The sequence below is a fragment of the Scylla paramamosain genome, chromosome 10, assembly GCF_035594125.1.
Source record: "Scylla paramamosain isolate STU-SP2022 chromosome 10, ASM3559412v1, whole genome shotgun sequence".
NCBI classification, from domain to species: domain Eukaryota; kingdom Metazoa; phylum Arthropoda; class Malacostraca; order Decapoda; family Portunidae; genus Scylla; species Scylla paramamosain.
The window spans coordinates 6,067,094-6,085,226 of record NC_087160.1 but is presented as its reverse complement, the minus strand read 5'-3'; the positions used below and the strand labels follow the sequence as shown (position 1 = coordinate 6,085,226).

Genomic DNA, 18,133 nt, shown 5'->3' with positions numbered 1-18,133 from the left:
GCTATTGCATGGAAGGCACTTACTCTCTTGAGGATATGTACTGTATGTAGATGATTTTCCCCAGAATACCTGTGGGTTGCCTATTTTTTTTTTTTTCTTTGATGACATAATCAAGGCTAAACAACTCAAAGAATCGTGTCTACAGGAATGCTCTTGCCTCAAAAAAAAACGTACTACAATTTATAAGCGCAACTATGAGGTATTTTCTCCAAAACGTGCTGGAAGACATTACCCCCGTCATAATCGTGCTCCTCCCTCGAAAATGAGGCTGGATGGAATATTTTCATTTCGAGATGTGCCTGGAGGACATTATTTTTCCCCATAAAATCACGCCCGAACATTTTACGTCAAAAAAAAAAACAACCAGCAAACATATTTTTTTTTTTACATCATACACGCAAGGTAAGTAAAAAGGAAATGTAGCGTTATCTCCACTGAGCTCTGTTTGTACCTTTTTATTATAATAAAAAATAGCATCGCAAGCTTTAAAAATGGCGACTCTTTGTGGTACACATACAAAATACTGGGAATTAATAAAAAAAAATGAAAACCCGTAAGAAACGGGAAAAAGTACCTTTCCTGTGCTCTGTTGGCACTTTTTTTTTCTTACGAAAACTGACCTATAGCCACATTAACATTAAATAACAGGCTAGTGAAAGTTATCCAGAATACTGAAAAATCTGCAATATTCAAGAAAAGACTTTAAGACTACCAGTGTTATGACTTGCCTGGTAACATGCATCACAACCAACATCATCGAGGAAGACTCCGTAGAGCGCAGCACGACGGTGAAATGGAGCATCTAATATCTTCATACAATTATAAATTTTACAAGAAAAGTCCTCCAGACATGGACGAGAGAGAGAGAGAGAGAGAGAGAGAGAGAGACTTCCTCAATTATATCCTACACATTCGTTAGATCCAATCAAGGAACCTGGAAAGTCAAGTCTTTAGCTTCCTCGGACACAGCCAAGGATGATGGATACGTTTCTGGGTACAGCCCAGCTAGCCACTGGTAAAGATTATACTGACTGCACTGTGTCAATCGAACTTACTTATCTCAACTTTTGCTACCGTATACTGATGCGATCATCTTTAACCTTACCTGCAGTATCGATGCTTCTGTCCATTATCCACAATCAATGAATAGTCTTAACACATAGGACACGTTTAGTATTAGATTTGATATATCTGCTACTATGTATTCACACACTTATTCTCACTACCAGCTGTGCAAGTCTGTGGTTTGTCAGCAAACCTCCCAATACTTCTCTGTTCAAGGAAGTACATCTAAACAGTTTCCGTAACTGACAATCACTTAAAACAATCTAGATAACACACACTACCACTGAAAAGAGGAATGTTCGCCTCTCCTTAAAGGGCCCGCGATCAGCTGATCAATTGTAAACATGTCACAAGGAGCATTAAAGTGTGTGTGTGTGTGTGTGTGTGTGTGTATATATATATATATATATATATATATATATATATATATATATATATATATATATATATATATATATATATATATATTACACACACACACACACACATTCCTCATACAAAGAGGAATATTATAAAATTAGAAAGAGTACAAAGAGCAGTCACTAAGATGGTTCCGGAGTTAAGTCGACCTATGAAGAGAGATTAAGAATGTTGGAAATTCCTACCCTTGAAAATAAGAGAAAGAGAGATTTAATACACATTTATAGAATGATAAATGGTATGGAAAATGTGGACAAAGGTTATATAAATTTAGACTCAGTGAGTACTAGGGGGCAATAAGTTGAAGAAAGTTAACTGTAGAAGAGACATTAAGTAGTGTACCTCATAGAAGTGTGAACAAATGGAATGATCTCAGTGAAGACGTAAAATGCCGAAACTATCGGTGCTTTTAAGACTAAACTAGATAGATACTGGGATGGGATGCTATGAGGTTACTCCTCTCCTGTAAACCACAACTAGGTAAATACATGTGTGTGTGTCTGTGTGTGTTCTTACTATATGCTAATCCAATGCACTAACATTTGTGGCTTGATTATTTTCTCCAATGTTTTAAAATACACACTTTATGTGGTGGATGGAAACTCATAGTTTAAATTAAACTTTAGGTAATTATGCCATTTCCAAACTACTCTCTTCAAATTCTTTCAGCTTGTTAATTTCTTTATTCTCGACTAATCTTTCATTTTTCATTTCACCTTGATCCTTCTGTTCATCAATGGAGTGCCCTTCTAAGAAAAATGTCCAGCATAGGGACTAGATTAACCTATCATATAATTTTACCTTTGTTACCTAGTAGTAGTTTATCAGCTGCCACATGAAAATATGAACCAAGGCTTTCAACATTATGGTGATATGAAAGACTAGGAAGCACCAGTCTGGCAAGTTGTTCAAAGAAACAGAGACCTTAGATTAGGCCTAATCAACCTTTTTGCATTTACTTAACTTTTCAATTGTAACAGATGTTTCATTTGTTTTTTTTCTTTCTTTTTAATGCAGTCTTTACTTATAATTAAACCATCTCAACCCATAATTTATTTTCACCGTGTAATAAATGTGGAATACGTTCTCTTTCGTAACTATACCAACATGGTAGAATTCACAGTCCTAATTCAGTCCATGTCATCCACATAGCAAGTAATGTCAATGACAACAACTTTTAGGAAAAATTTTTTTTTCTATCAATCTAGTAGACAGTACATACTACAGGTAACAGCGTGCCAACATGAGCATTACCACATTACCAGTAGACTGCATGTAGCTATTCTCAAAGAATTATTCTGAAGTGTGCATCAAACCAAATGGCACTGTCCTTGACTGATAACATGTAACAGATAGCTAAAGCTGTGCCAAAACAGGACTCCTTTATTACAGACTCTCATATATTGGATTTTCAGTCTCTGCTTCACAGTGCTATTGATATTCTGCATTTCTTTGGGGATCATGCATTTCAGAATTCACAAAACTGAAATGTATAAGATATTTACACAGGTTTTTTTTTTTTTTTTAAGATACAAACATGAAATCATAAAATTCATATATTCATAGCAATTTTTACAAGTGATGGTTCTGTCTATAAATACATACAAACAGTTTACTAAAGATGCATCATCAAATCTAAACCTGGTATCCAACAAATGTACCCTTTCCAATACACTCGCCAATGAAGAACCAACACAGGACTTCAGTGGTCACAAGTACATTACGCCAGGCATCCTGAAAAGCAGATGTTATAGTAAGAAATAAGAACACAAGCCAAAGAACATGACAAAATAAAGGAAGCAGCACAAAACCACAAGGTCTGTATGTGAAACTCCAGTATAAAAGATATCTATCTACATCCTTTAGTAGCCCATAGTGATACTTTATCCCAGGTATGTAAGAATTTAAGAATTCATGCTTTTCTATTTTTTTCTAATCTATCAAACTTGAACATACTATCCATCCTGATCACTAATCACAAGGATTTTGCCTATGTTCTATTCGGATCACTAATCATTAGGATTTTGTTTATATCATGGCTCTGTTAGATCCTCTTTTATCTGTGCTTCTGTATTGAATAACCATAGACAGCATGTTGAAGCGGTTAAAGCCAAGTATATGTAATCCATTCATGTTTGCCCAGACAGTGTGTCGAAGCAGTTAATAGCTGAGTACATGTAATCCATTCATGTTTGTCCAATCTGGTTATTAATTTTCAATCATATAAAATCATAAACTATTCATCCTGAAGCTAGTGGTGAGCAATAAAGAGACTTAACCTGAGCCTCAAAACTCTCTAGAACCTTTATTGTTTGGTGTGTGAAGATCTACTAAGCAATCATTTGATTATAATGCTACAAAGGGTGGTGCAAGAGAATCAATATTCTAATGACAGCAAAGCATTCACTGTTCATAATTATCATCACTGCACTTCACCAATACATCAGTAAACAATTATGACAAGCTTTGATTCCTAAGAAAAAAGCAGCAGTATTCATCAACCTATAGGATTTGCAGCCTCACCTTAACAGGAATGTTCTTCCAGGCACCAGTCTGTGCACTCTTCATAATATTGTTGAATCCCTGGGCAACACCGCCAACCTCAGCTGGTGTGGGTGGTACCAACTCCACTTTGGCGTATCGCATAAATGTGTTCAATTTTGGTGTGGCAGAATCCACGGCCGCTGTAAGATAAAACAGTGGATCAATCAATAAAATATTAACCTTTGAAAGCTAACAAATTGGTATCATACTTTCATAAGATGAATGAAGAATTATTACACTTCATTAAACGTAAATAATTTTAAACAATAATTTGGTCCTTCAATATGTATATATTTTTTTCTATAAGTTACGGTGCTGCTATAATGAACTCATTGAATGGGCTTACAAGACAAGAGTGTTTCATGACACAATGAAAGACTGTCAGACATAAGTTCCATCAAGGAATAAAATATCACAACAAACCAACTATAAATGTTCCACTGCAGCTCACTTTATATCATTGTTCTCTCTGTACTCCACTAGACCTTATCAGAATTTTCCCACAATAGTTAAACATTCAATCCCTACTTTTGAGCAGCACTTTCCAAAATAAAGATCAGTAAGTTACCAGGAAGTTGAGGTATAGCATGGTTTACTTGGTTCATTCATAAGAAAAATCCAAGGTGTAATTACAGCAAGCCACATCCTCCTTACTCATATTTCATAATGCAGCTCATTCCAAATATTACAATGGTTAAATTAGTTCAGCAAATTTGGGAATAGTGTGACAAGAAATTCTGAATGTTAAAGTGCAAGTATTCATAGTAGTAGCCCACCACTTAGATTACTTTGGTTATATTCAATTTAATATGAAAAATGTCCATAAGCATCAGACCATGATTTAACTTTGTGGGAATTAGATTACCATACAACAATTACATAGGAGATGGCTATTCAGGATTAAGACTGTAACATGGTAGCTGTATTTCATCACCACCAACCAAAATTCCTGCATTCCCATAGGGTTTCCAGTTTGTTTTACAAGAAGCATGTGGATTTGCAGTGAAAATGAATACTAAATCATTCAAAACATAAAGCTGATTATATATATATATATATATATATATATATATATATATATATATATATATATATATATATATATATATATATATATATATATATATATATATATATATATATATATATAATATATATATACACACACACACATAGAGAGAGAGAGAGAGAGAGAGAGAGAGAGAGAGAGAGAGAGAGAGAGAGAGAGAGAGAGAGAGAGAGAGAGAGAGAGAGAGAGAGAGAGAGAGAGAGAGAGAGAGAGAGAGAGAGAGAGTTTTGTTAGGGAATGGTCAGAGAACTGTGTGGCAGCAGTTGAATATTACATAATAGTTTAGACACGGTATTACAAGTTACAGACCCCACCCTCATTGACAAAGTCTAATGATTTCTAAACTTTTAGGTTTATAAAACAAGGTTTCAAGGATATAATGATTTTCCATGGGAAATTACTTTTGAAAGATTTTCCAATATATATATATATATATATATATATATATATATATATATATATATATATATATATATATATATATATATAAACTCAAAACATCAAAATTTATCAGGATAAAAATATATTGGTAAATCTGCAGTCTCATGTGACAGTTCCAGTTTTCTTCATCTCTTTCATAAAGCACAACAAGCTTTGGGGGTAACAATGTTGATAGGAGCCTGCTTCTGGCATAAGTGTGGTTTTTGGGTGGAGTAAGTGAAGACACACTATATAACATTAAGAGGGGTAAAGCTTTCAATTATTGTGATAACTGAATCTGCCACTTACAACACCCCATTTGAACTCCATTTATTTAAATTTAAAAACCCAACCTAACTTACCTACTTGAGACATGACTCTTGGACCTCCATATGTGTGTGTGTGTGTGTGTGTGTGTGTGTGTGTGTGTGTGTGTGTGTGTGTGTGTAGAATAAAAATAAATATTATAGGTGAGAGAAAATATATATCAATACTCACTTAATCCAAACAGTGGAATGATGCCATTTAGTTAACAACATCAAAAAACAAAACAGAGAGAGAGAGAGAGAGAGAGAGAGAGAGAGAGAGAGGGGGGGGGGGGTAATGCTGCAAGGAAAATAAACAACGGACAACTCAGACCTGCCGGACACTGCCCAGCCGGCCAGGGACCCCACATTGACGCTTTACCAGAAATTTAATGTTACCTTTGCTTTTAAATTCACTTGTTTAACCATAATCATTCTCTGAATGACGAAATTTACATGGTGAATCAAATAAATCTTTAGGACTTAGAAGACGAGGTACATTGAATATCCGACTTGCTTTTCTACAATTGACTTTGAGAATTATGTCGACTTCCTATTTTTTGGCATACTGATGTAAGATTTATTGTCACTCTTGCCACCCGCTGTGTTCGACAATCTATCACTGAGGGCAAGCAGACCACAACACCCAGTCTAGGCTGAGGCAGGCTAGGCAGGGCGGCCACCACCACAACCCTGCCTGAATCCCCATTTCTGACCAACGTGAGGATCCACATTTTTCCTGCGACGATGACCTACAAAATCACACAAAAAAAAAAAAATAAATATTAATAATAATAATCAAAACAATGTAGCAGCAACATCAAAATAGCAGGCTACCGTCCACCGGGGGTGCCGCTGCCGTGCCTAGCTGTGGTGAAGGCAGTGTCCCCACTGCCTACCCCATCCGTGGATCTACAACACATCAAGGGGGCATCAGGGCGTCTTTTAGTTGACTTACATTTGGCCAATACCGGGATTCTAGCGATCAGCTTGCTCATAATGGCGGTGGAGATGGAGTCAGCTGAGTGTCGCCGTCTGGCCGCCGGTGGACTGAGGCAGGGCAGTGCGCAGCGGAGGGCGCACACTGGTTGCCAATATTGTATAATTTGATTTTTTTTTTTCACCTGCAAAGATGAATAGACCAAAGCTATTGCTGTCTCTGACACCTGCAAAAACAATGAATGAATGCAAAGTATAGTTGAGTCGCTTAAGAACAGGGACGGTTAGACTCACTAAACTGAGGTGGAAACGAAAAAAAATAAATAAATAAAAATGAAAATAAATAAATAAAGAAAGAAAATAAAGAAATAACTACAATGCATATATGTATTATCAGTATGAATTAGAAACAAATAAAATAGCAAAACTAGAATATTAACACTTCACTTACCCAAACATTCTGAGGCACAATCTACAGATTTGCGACTAGCGGCGCGGGCCAGCCAGGGGCCAGCTGAGCGGGGCGGGGCGGCGCAGACCCTTTAAACTTTCAACATGAGGGCTAGGACTAGGCGACCTAGGTGTATTACTTGTCTCACCCCAGCGAAGGCGTTATTCAAGAAGAGTGATGGAGATTTCATCAAGCTTCTGGAGTGTGTGAGTGCTGTGCTTCAGATCACTAGTTTCTAATGTGATGGATAAGATTTTGTTTATTTTGCTTTAAAATGGAATGAATTATCTGATATAAACAGTATTTACATTGCAATATCAGTTTATTTACTTGTGCTGAATTCAAAGGTGTTTAATTTGTCCCAAAGACTTTTGTTACACTGCCATTCTTAGTATAAATTGAACATATTTTGGACCAGCTCTGTTACAAAGCTCTCCCAGTGTGCTGTGATATCCCACAAAGTCTGGAGTTTTATTACTCAAGATAGCACTCCTTTATTTAAATGAGGTTTTAAACAATAATTAAAAGATGGTAAGTTATATAAAAAAGCCAATTACTTTAAAATAAGGTTTAAATGATATCCAAATCATTGTAGGGAATACTATACCCTCATCAACTGTCAGGCATCATCATCATCATTATCATCATTATCAACATCACCACCACCACCACCACCACCACCTATTCGGATCACCTGAAGATCCGCCACCCCACAGGGATCACCTGAAGATCCGCCACCCCAGATTGTCTCACCTGAAGATCCGCCACACCAGATTGTCTCACCTGAAGATCCACCACCCCAGACTCTCTCACTTGGTTAGGTTAGGTTAGGTTAGCCTAACCTAACCTAACCTAACCTAACAACATGAACGCATTAAAAAACTGAGTGGATATAAAAAATGCAGAAAAAAAGTTTACTTCATTAAAAGTATGGGATCACCTGAAGATCCGCCACCCCAGATTGTCTCACCTGAAGATCTGCCACCCCGAGTGCGGCTGGGGTGGTGGATCTTCAGGTGATCCACCTATTCTAGCCCATATAGCTACCACACTAAACACGCTTAGGACACTTGGGCAAAGTTGTTTGTCCTCAATGTCACATCTCAAGGAACATTCATACCTGTCTTCTACAAGGCTGCAGTGTGAAAATAGACAATCCAAATTATCTCCACCCGACCAGCAATTGAAATCTATGATCTCTTGGTTGCAAGTCAAACACACTAATTCCTGCAACACTGGGTCATTTGCAGTAATTCAATCTGGATACATGTATTAGCTTATCTTTTAATCCCCATTGGCTATCTTAACCTGTATATCCTCTTTGCTGTGTGATCAAGAGAAATAAATTAGCTAAAGACTTCATAAAAAAACAAAAAATAATAACAATTGACTAACTGTCCCAGACTCTGCACTACTTGTACAGTGCTGGTGAAGAGATGCTTCCAAAATTTCTTGATATCAATACAGTAGAACCATATTATATCATCTGATAGTGTAGTGGCTCATTTGGGCACTTCCTATAAATACTGAGGAATTGATAAGAAGCCCTTGCCTGAGATCAGACCCTTGACCAAGAGAATAAAGTACAGCAGTGCCTTAGACATAAGGACCTTAATGATCGTTAGATCCTTAAATAATTTCTTGGGTCTTTGTACCTCCAGTGACAATGATAAAGCCAGGTCTGCCCAGCAGCAACATTAGGCATGCCAGGTTAAGAGGAAGGAATAGGTGGGGCTACATATTTGTCTGAAGAGTGAGATTGGTAAACCTGAGGAACTCAAATGATAATTGTAAGGGATTGCACAAATGTAGTCTTTTCATGTCAGGAAACTGGCTAAGGAAAAAAAAAAAAAAAGGCTGAAAAAAGAGAACTAAAGAAAAAAGCCTGCTCAACAGAAGGCCAGAGAAAGAGTCAAAAGGGTTACTGAAATAAAATGTATAAATATTTATTTACCTGTATATTAGGCTGAGATTCCCTAAGGGAGTAAAAGTACATAGGAAAGAGTTCCCTCAGTCTCTTCCCTTAAATCATCTTTGATGACATGCAGGGAAAATAGTGGTAGTATTAAATCCCAGCCACTAGGTGTGGCCTAGCTGAGTACCCTCTGTCACATAAGGATGGTTATTCATATGAAATGATAAGGCAGAAAGTAAAACGGGATGCTGATTGGGATATGTTGAGGATTAATTATATAGAATTACATTAAATATGTATCAGTCAAACATTGAGGGAACATTGAACCTATAAAACAAAGATAAATTAGTATATGGAAAACCAAAATTTAGGAGAATATAGTTCAAAGAATGAACATAGAAAGATACACAAAGAATTTACTCAATGAAAACCATATGTATTTCATTAAAGGAGTTATTAAAGTAAGAGGTTGTTTGATGGACTCATCAGTCTTTTACATACTTAACTATTTCATAAAAATACATTTACTTCACCCACTATTTTCACACTAACTGCAACTGTATACCTCCCTCCTCCTGTGGCCTCACTGCATAATACTTTCTATTTTCTTGCAGTCTTTCTGTCCAACTCTTGAATGCAAAGTTAACCAGTATTCTCAGCTCTTCGCATGTTTTTCTGGTAAACTCTTTGTCTGCGTCTTTATTTCCTCCTTCCTATGACTTCAACTCTTTCAAGAGGGAGGTTTAAGACACATACTTCAATTTTTAGTAATTGTTTCTAACCTCTGTTTGGTGATTGGCAGCTCAGTGGGCCTTTATTTATTTTATTATTTTATTTATTTATTTATTCATTTATCTATTTATTTATTTATTTATTTATTTATTTATTTTCTTTATTAATTTTATTTATTTATTTATTTATTTATTTATTTATTTATTTTATTTATTTATTTTTATTTTTTTTTATTTTATTTTTTTTTTGCTGCCCTTGGCAAGCACCCCCTTACATTAAAAAACTCATTATTTAAAAGTTTCAAGTACCTTCTAGTTGCATTTGCATCCTGCAAATGCAGTTTCATCAAGGTATCAGACTCATTAAAGCATATTTTTATCTCACCTCAGTGACAAAGTATTACCATGATTGCAGCCCTCATGTGGCCAGACAGTGGATCGGTATGTGGAGTGTGAGAAGAGCATCATCTTCATGGACATGCTGCTTCAGGACATTGCAGTATACAGGCACATATTATTCAATGCAGACAATTTTGTGAGTATTGTACTCTATTATTTTTTAGTGCATTCACATACATGATGTTTTTTGTCATGATTGAATGAAGAACACTATTCTCAGTTACAAAAACAGTGAGAAGTTGATTTCTTCTAAATGCAGAAGGTGGATGTGATCCATTCTTCTCTTCTATCATCAAGTATTTCTTCCAGGAACCCCAGTTTTATGTGAAGCTTGCAGTATCCCTGTTACTGAGTGAGGGCTATGTTCGCTGGTCCACCCTTACCCATACCTTCGCCCCAGCCACAGGGATCAAGGATAATGAAGTCTACTTGTACATAATGTGCTTGTTAACTGCAGTTGGTAAGCTGTCATGCATTCATTATTCTTGAAATGCAGGCTAGTTAAGTTTTATTTGTTGCTAATCTCCAAAGAAGCAGACTCACATGTAACAGTTTTGGTTTTGATTTATAAAGCTGATCATCCATCCATAATATATATACATATTCCAAAACTGCATTCTTCATTTCATTTCTCTTTCAGAATTTGGTGTCTTTGGAGCAATAATTATGCTGTACTCATGGATCAGGTTTCGTGACAGGTAGGTAAGTACTGTACATGCAGGAGCTCTTTACATTAAACCTATTTTATTTTATTTTATTTATTTATTTTTTTATGTAGGAAGGATACTGGCCAAGGGCAACAAAAATCTAATAAAAAAATGCCCACTGAAATGCCAGTCCCATAAAAGGGTCAAAGCAGTGGTCAAAAATTGGTGGACAAGTGTCTTGAAACCTCCCTCTTGAAGGAATCCAAGTCATAGGAAGGTGGAAATACAGAAGCAGGCAGGGAGTTCCAGAGTTTACCAGAGAAAGGGATGAATGATTGAGAATACTGGTTAACTCTTGCATTAGAGAGGTGGACAGAATAGGGGTGAGAGAAAGAAGAAAGTCTTGTGCAGCGAGGCCGCGGAAGGAGGGGAGGCATGCAGTTAGCAAGATCAGAAGAGCAGTTAGCATGAAAATAGCGGTAGAAGACAGCTAGATATGCAACATTGCGGCGGTGAGAGAGAGGCTGAAGACAGTCAGTTAGAGGAGAGGAGTTGATGAGACGAAAAGCTTTTGATTCCACCCTGTCTAGAAGAGCAGTATGAGTGGAACCCCCCCAGACATGTGAAGCATACTCCATACATGGACGGATAAGGCCCTTGTACAGAGTTAGCAGCTGGGAGGGTGAGAAAAACTGGCGGAGACGCCTTAGAACACCTAACTTCATAGAAGCTGTTTTAGCTAGAGATGAGATGTGAAGTTTCCAGTTCAGATTATAAGTAAAGGACAGACCGAGGATGTTCAGTGTAGAAGAGGGGGACAGTTGAGTGTCATTGAAGAAGAGGGGATAGTTGTCTGGATGGTTGTGTCATGTTGATAGATGGAGGAATTGAGTTTTTGAGGCATTGAACAATACCAAGTTTGCTCTGCCCCAATCAGAAATTTTAGAAAGATCAGAAGTCAGGCGTTCTGTGGCTTCCCTGCGCGAAATGTTTACCTCCTGAAGGGTTGGACGTCTATGAAAAGACATGGAAAAGTGCAGGGTGGTATCATCAGCGTAGGAGTGGATAGGACAAGAAGTTTGGATTAGAAGATCATTAATGAATAATAAGAAGAGAGTGGGTGACAGGACAGAACCCTGAGGAACACCACTGTTAATAGATTTAGGAGAAGAACAGTGACCGTCTACCACAGCAGCAATAGAACAGTCAGAAAGGAAACTTGAGATGAAGTTACAGAGAGAAGGATAGAAACCGTAGGAGGGTAGTTTGGAAATCAAAGCTTTTTGCCAGACTCTATCAAAGGCTTTTGATATGTCCAAGGCAACAGCAAAAGTTTCACCAAAATCTCTAAAAGAGGATGACCAAGACTCAGTAAGGAAAGCCAGAAGATCACCAGTAGAGCGGCCTTGACGGAACCCATACTGGCGATCAGATAGAAGGTTGTGAAGTGATAGATGTTTAAGAATCTTCCTGTTGAGGATAGATTCAAAAACTTTAGATAAGCAGGAAATTAAAGCAATAGGACGGTAGTTTGAGGGTGAATCTTGTAAATCCAAAATACTGAGTTAAGAGGTAGAGTGGCAGAGTACCTAGGTAGGATTATATTGTCCTCAGTGCCACACCATAGTTATCCCTAGTCTGTTTCTTGGACTCTGATCTTTGGAGTCTATTTAAGCTTTCTACAACTTGTGTACTGTGGATGGAGGCAGCTTATTTTGGCAGCCCTCCATCATGGACATGTCAGCTTGATTGCAAATAGACTCATTATACTTTCATCACAGCTTTCCTAAAGTATACATCTAAAAAGAGAAAATATTTTTCTGGACAGTAGATTAGTAGATTGTATGATGTGCCTCCTTGAATATATATTTAATTTGTATACATGGTAATATACAGTATACTTTTATATTGTCAAATCAGTTACTTATTTTTTTTGTTCATTATTTTTTTTTTTCATTTACCTATTTTTATTTATTATTAATTGATTATTATTACATATTTATGATTATTATTTATTTTGTTTATTTATTTATTTTATTTATTTATTATTGCTTTATTTATTTATATATACTTTTGTTTTTATTTATTCATTTATTTATTATTATTATTTATTTACTTATTTATTATTATTTTTCATTTATTTATTTATTTTATTTATTTATTTTTTTTTTTCAGGATTGAATTATCTTCTCTTTACAATGGACTGCTTCTAGGTCAGTATGGAAGACTTGCTAATGTTGCAGCCATCATTTGGTACCAAAGCCCAAGTCTGATCTTCCAGGGCCTTGTTCTTGTCTTCATCATCATCTCTACCATACAAAGCACCAGAGGTGAGTTTTCATTGGATATATATGTCCTCATAGCACTGGAAAGCTGACATGTATTGTGTTACTGTTATCAAGTAAAAAGAATGGTGCATGTCCAAAAGCTTATTTTTATTATCTGTGTGCATGTATAACTATAAATGACGCCTTGTAAGAGCTCCCCCAGAAGGATGGCCATAACAGTTCTACTTAACCACAACTGAGATAAGCTGGGTGCTATTTGCCACCATCCATAGAAACTGATACTTCTAGGAAAAAAATCAATGCTGTGCCAGTGAATTCCCATTGATACTTGAAGAATAGGAATAATGGACATGCATCCTCAGGAAAAGAATAAGAAAGATGGCAAACAGCATGTTAGTAGACATAAACCCTCATTTGTGAAAGAGACCAACTACTACCAGATAGACTTTTACTCTATTTTTTTTTTTTTACTAGATTTTTATTATTTGTATCAGAAAATTTTTCAAAACAATACATAGGAAAAAATAATTCCAGTATGTATGCCTCAGAATGTAAGATATAAGAGTAATAATGCCCAGAGCTGTGTTGTGATAGATCTTGTAATAGCTAAGGAAATCCAAAGGCTTCTTATAAGAATCAAGTCCCTGTCAAGCTTTTCTGAGAAAGAATAAAACCCATGTACCATAATGTGCTTAGTGCCACAAATGTGGTCTAGTGTCTTTTTTTTTTTTTTTTAATGTAGGAAGGACACTGGCCAAGGGCAGCAAAAATCCAATAAAAAAAAAATGCCCACTGAAATGCCACTCCCATAAAAGGGTCAAAGCAGTGGTCAAAAAATTGATGAATAAGTGTCTTGAAACCTCCTGCTTGAAGGAATTCAAGTCATAGGAAGGTGGAAATACAGAAGCAGGCAGGGAGTTCCAGAGTTTACCAGAGAAAGGGATGAATGAATGAGAATACTGGTTAACTCTTGCATTAGAGAGGTGGACAAAATAGGGATGAGAGAAAGAAGAAAGTCTTATGCAGCGAGGCCACGGGAGGAGGGGAGGCAGGCAGTTAGCAAGATCAGAAGAGCAGCTAGCATGAAAATAGCGGTAGAAGACAGCTAGAGATGCAACATTGCGGCGGTGACAGAGAGAGGCTGAAGACAGTCAGTTAGAGGAGAGGAGTTGATGAGACGAAAAACTTTTGATTTCACCCTGTCTAGAAGAGCAGTATGAGTGGAACCGCCCCAGACATGTGAAGCATACTCCATACATGGACGGATAAGGCCCTTGTACAGAGTGAGTAGATGGGGGGTGAGAAAAACTGGCGGAGACGTCTCAGAGTGCCTAACTTCATAGAAGCTGTTTTAGCTAGAGATGAGATGTGAAGTTTCCAGTTCAGATTATAAGTAAAGGACAGACCAAGGATGTTCAGTGTAGAAGAGTGGGACAGTTGAGTGTCATTGAAGAAGAGGGGATAGTTGTCTGGAAGGTTGTGTTGAGTTGATAGATGGAGGAGTTGAGTTTTTGAGGCATTGAACAATACCAAGTTTGCTCTGCCCCAATCAGAAATTTTAGAAAGATCAGAAGTCAGGCGTTCTGTGGCTTCCCTGCGTGAAATGTTTACCTCCTGAAAGGTTGGACGTCTATGTAAAGACGTGGAAAAGTGCAGGGTGGTATCATCAGCGTAGGAGTGGATAGGACAAGAAGTTTGGTTTAGAAGATCATTAATGGATAATAAGAAGAGAGTGGGTGACAGGACAGAACCCTGAGGAACACCACTTAATAGATTTAGGAGAAGAACAATGACCGTCTACCACAGCAGCAATAGAATGGTCAGAAAGGAAGCTTGAGATGAAGTTACAGAGAGAAGGAGAGAAGCCGTAGGAGGGTAGTTTGGAAATGAAAGCTTTGTGCCAGACTCTATCAAAAGCTTTTGATATGTCCAAGGCAACAGCAAAAGTTTCACCAAAATCTGTAAAAGAGGATGACCAAGACTCAGTAAGGAAAGCCAGAAGATCACCAGTAGAGCGTCCTTGACAGAACCCATACTGGCGATCGGATAGAAGGTTGTGAAGTGATAGATGTTTAAGAATTTTCCTGTTGAGGATAGATTCAAAAACTTTAGATAGGCAGGAAATTAAAGCAATAGAATGATAGTTTGAGGGATTAGAACGGTCACCCTTTTTAGGAACAGGATGAATGTAGGCAAACTTCCAGCAAGAAGGAAAGGTAGATGTTGACAGACAGAGCTGAAAGAGTTTGACTAGGCAGGGTGCAAGCACGGAGGCACAGTTTCGGAGAACAATAGGAGGGACCCCATCAGGTCCATAAGCCTTCCGAGGGTTTAGGCCAGCGAGGGCATGGAAAACATCATTGCGAAGAATTTTAATAGGTGGCATGAAGTAGTCAGAGGGTGGAGGAGAGGGAGAAACAAACCCAGAATCATCCAAAGTAGAGTTTTTAGCAAAGATTTGAGCGAAGAGTTCAGCTTTAGAAATAGATGTGATAGCAGTGGTGCCATCTGGTTGAAACAGAGGAGGGAAAGAAGAAGAAGCAAAGTTATTGGAGATATTTTTGGCTAGATGCCAGAAGTCATGAGGGGAGTTAGATCTTGAAAGGTTTTGACACTTTCTGTTAATGAAGGAGTTTTTGGCTAGTTAGAGAACAGACTTGGCATGGTTCCAGGCAGAAATGTAAAGTGCATGAGATTCTGGTGATGGAAGGCTTAAGTACCTTTTGTGGCCCACCTCTCTATCACGTATAGCACGAGAACAAGCTGTGTTAAACCAAGGTTTAGAAGGTTTAGGATAAGAAAATGAGTGAGGAATGTACGCCTCCATGCCAGACACTATCACCTCTGTTATGCGCTCAGCACACAAAGACAGGTCTCTGACACAGAAGCAGTTGTCATTCCAAGGAAAATCAGCAAAATACCTCCTCAGGTCCCCCCAACTAGCAGAGGCAAAACGCCAGAGGCACCTTCGCTTAGGGGGATCCTGAGGAGGGATTGGAGCGATATGAGATTGTGATTGGAGGAAACCAACAGAAAAGAAAGGGTGACAGCATAAGCAGAAGGATTAGAGGTCAGGAAAAGGTCAAGAATGTTGGTCATATCTCCAAGATGGTCAGGAATACGAGTAGGGTGTTGCACCAATTGCTCTAGGTTGTGGAGGATAGCAAAGTTGTAGGGTAGTTCACCAGGATGGTCAGTGAAGGGATCATAAGATGATCTTCCCAAACAATGCAGTATCTTCTATGAAATGACCTTCTGGCACCAAATACCTTGCAGATTATTACATCATCACTGAAACCTTTGCCTTTGGATCTTGAATTCAACTTGAGATGAGACAATATTTAGGATACTTGAAGTCATTACTTTGAGTATACCAGACTTGGGAGCCATGAGTGTTGCTAATGTTCACATATGCTTCAGTAGGAGACACTAAGATATTTATTTGAAGATGGGTTTCAGTTGATTGAAACTCTGCCAGGGCACTCGTGGAAACATGATTGTGACAAGTATTCAGGCCAAGGTGATCACCAAGGCCAGAGTGGGTTGTGGTCACCCTTGTTTGTCCTGTTACTGCATAACCAAGTCATAAAAGAAGCATTTGATTTTGTAAAATACATGATTTACATAAACTGTAATGGTTTATTAGGAAAGTGTTATAAATTTACTGAATTTTTTCTACAGCTGCTATGAACACTGGGAGGTGTGAGAGCAGCTTGCTGGTCATCACAGCCACTATCATCAGCACATCATCATCATACATACTCCAGTCATATCTTATTGACATGTATGAAAAGTATTCTTTGTAAGAATCACCAGGTTGGTTCATATTGAAACCATGGGAGCTAATCCTCAATAAAACAGTTACCTATGACATGTTTAATTTTTCCAAAGTAATGCAGTAACCATAGCTTCATATATGAATTTCATGTTACATGTTTAATTTTTCCATAGTAATGCAGTAACCATAGCTTCATATATGAATTTCATGTTCATGGAGCTTACATAACAACACAAATAAATAATGTTTATTAGAAACATTATAATACATGTTTATTTTCTCAATATATCATAGCCTGACAGTAACTGCATCGTGCAAATTTGATGTCTTTCATTTCCCATGTACACTGTTCATCTTGTAGAATCCTTTAATACAATGTATTTACCCAGTTGTAGTATGTCGGAAGGGGAGCTACGTTCATGATGTCCCATCTCTGTATCTACTATCATCCAACTTGGCCTTGAAATCCTGAATGAACCTTGCATGAACTACACCTTTTTCCAAGCTATTCCATGTCTCTACTATTCTTTGGGGAAAGCTGCTCTTTTTAATATCTCTTCTACAGGTGGCCTTTTTCAACTTCTTTTCATGTCCTCTTGAATCTCTTACATCCCATGTTATCAGATCCTGCTGGTCCACTTTTTCTGATCCATTCATCATCCTATACACCACAATCAGGTCTCTCTCCCTCTGTTGTTCCGTCTGTAGATTCAACCTTCTCAATGTCTCTTCATATGATAAGTCTTGGAGACTTGGAACCAACTTTGTTGCTGACCTCTGAATCCTCTCCAATTTCTTCATATTAGTTTTTGTACTTGGTGATCATACTGTTGCTGCATATTCCAACCTTAGGCATATCATAGTTAAAATGAGTTTTTTCATCATTTCCATATCTAGATATCTGAATGCTACTTTTATGTTCTTCACAAGGTTGTAAGTTTCACCCATAATCCTATTTATGTGTTTCTCTAGTGATAAATTATTGGATACGGTTACTCCCAAGTACTTTTTCATTGTCATTTTCTTAATCTTTTTGTTTCCCATTTTATAGTTGCCTAATATTCTTTCTTTACTCTTCCCAAATTCCATCACACTGCATTTTCTGATACTGAATTCCATTTCCCATCTATGACTTCATTCCCAAATTCTGTTCAAATCCTAC

General features: G+C 37.4%; 3 protein-coding genes across 4 annotated transcripts; 1 reads left to right on the top strand and 2 right to left on the bottom strand.

Annotated features, from left to right (window-relative positions):
• Positions 1 to 2,660: 2,660 nt before the first annotated feature.
• Positions 2,661 to 6,943, bottom strand: LOC135104176 (ATP synthase subunit g, mitochondrial-like). The gene is made up of 3 exons (XM_064011277.1): positions 6,782 to 6,943; positions 4,009 to 4,169; positions 2,661 to 3,219 (listed from the first exon to the last, which is right to left on the bottom strand). The coding sequence occupies exons 1-3, from the start codon at positions 6,819 to 6,821 to the stop codon at positions 3,121 to 3,123; spliced, it is 300 nt and encodes a 99-aa protein (XP_063867347.1). The 5' UTR covers positions 6,822 to 6,943; the 3' UTR covers positions 2,661 to 3,120.
• Positions 6,944 to 7,222: 279 nt separating this feature from the next.
• On the top strand, positions 7,223 to 17,061 carry LOC135104173 (protein ARV1-like). Of its 2 annotated transcripts, none has more exons than XM_064011272.1 (6): positions 7,223 to 7,419; positions 10,275 to 10,394; positions 10,556 to 10,718; positions 10,899 to 10,956; positions 13,081 to 13,235; positions 16,875 to 17,061. In XM_064011272.1, the coding sequence occupies exons 1-6, from the start codon at positions 7,318 to 7,320 to the stop codon at positions 16,997 to 16,999; spliced, it is 723 nt and encodes a 240-aa protein (XP_063867342.1). In that variant the 5' UTR covers positions 7,223 to 7,317; the 3' UTR covers positions 17,000 to 17,061. The 2 variants fall into 2 exon arrangements, with proteins under 2 accessions (XP_063867342.1, XP_063867343.1); XM_064011273.1 differs by having other exon boundaries at positions 7,226 to 7,419; positions 10,568 to 10,718.
• Positions 17,062 to 17,388: 327 nt separating this feature from the next.
• LOC135104013 (uncharacterized) lies at positions 17,389 to 17,772 on the bottom strand. The gene has a single exon (XM_064010875.1). It carries the CDS (start codon positions 17,770 to 17,772, stop codon positions 17,389 to 17,391), a length of 384 nt encoding a protein of 127 aa, XP_063866945.1.
• Positions 17,773 to 18,133: the final 361 nt, after the last annotated feature.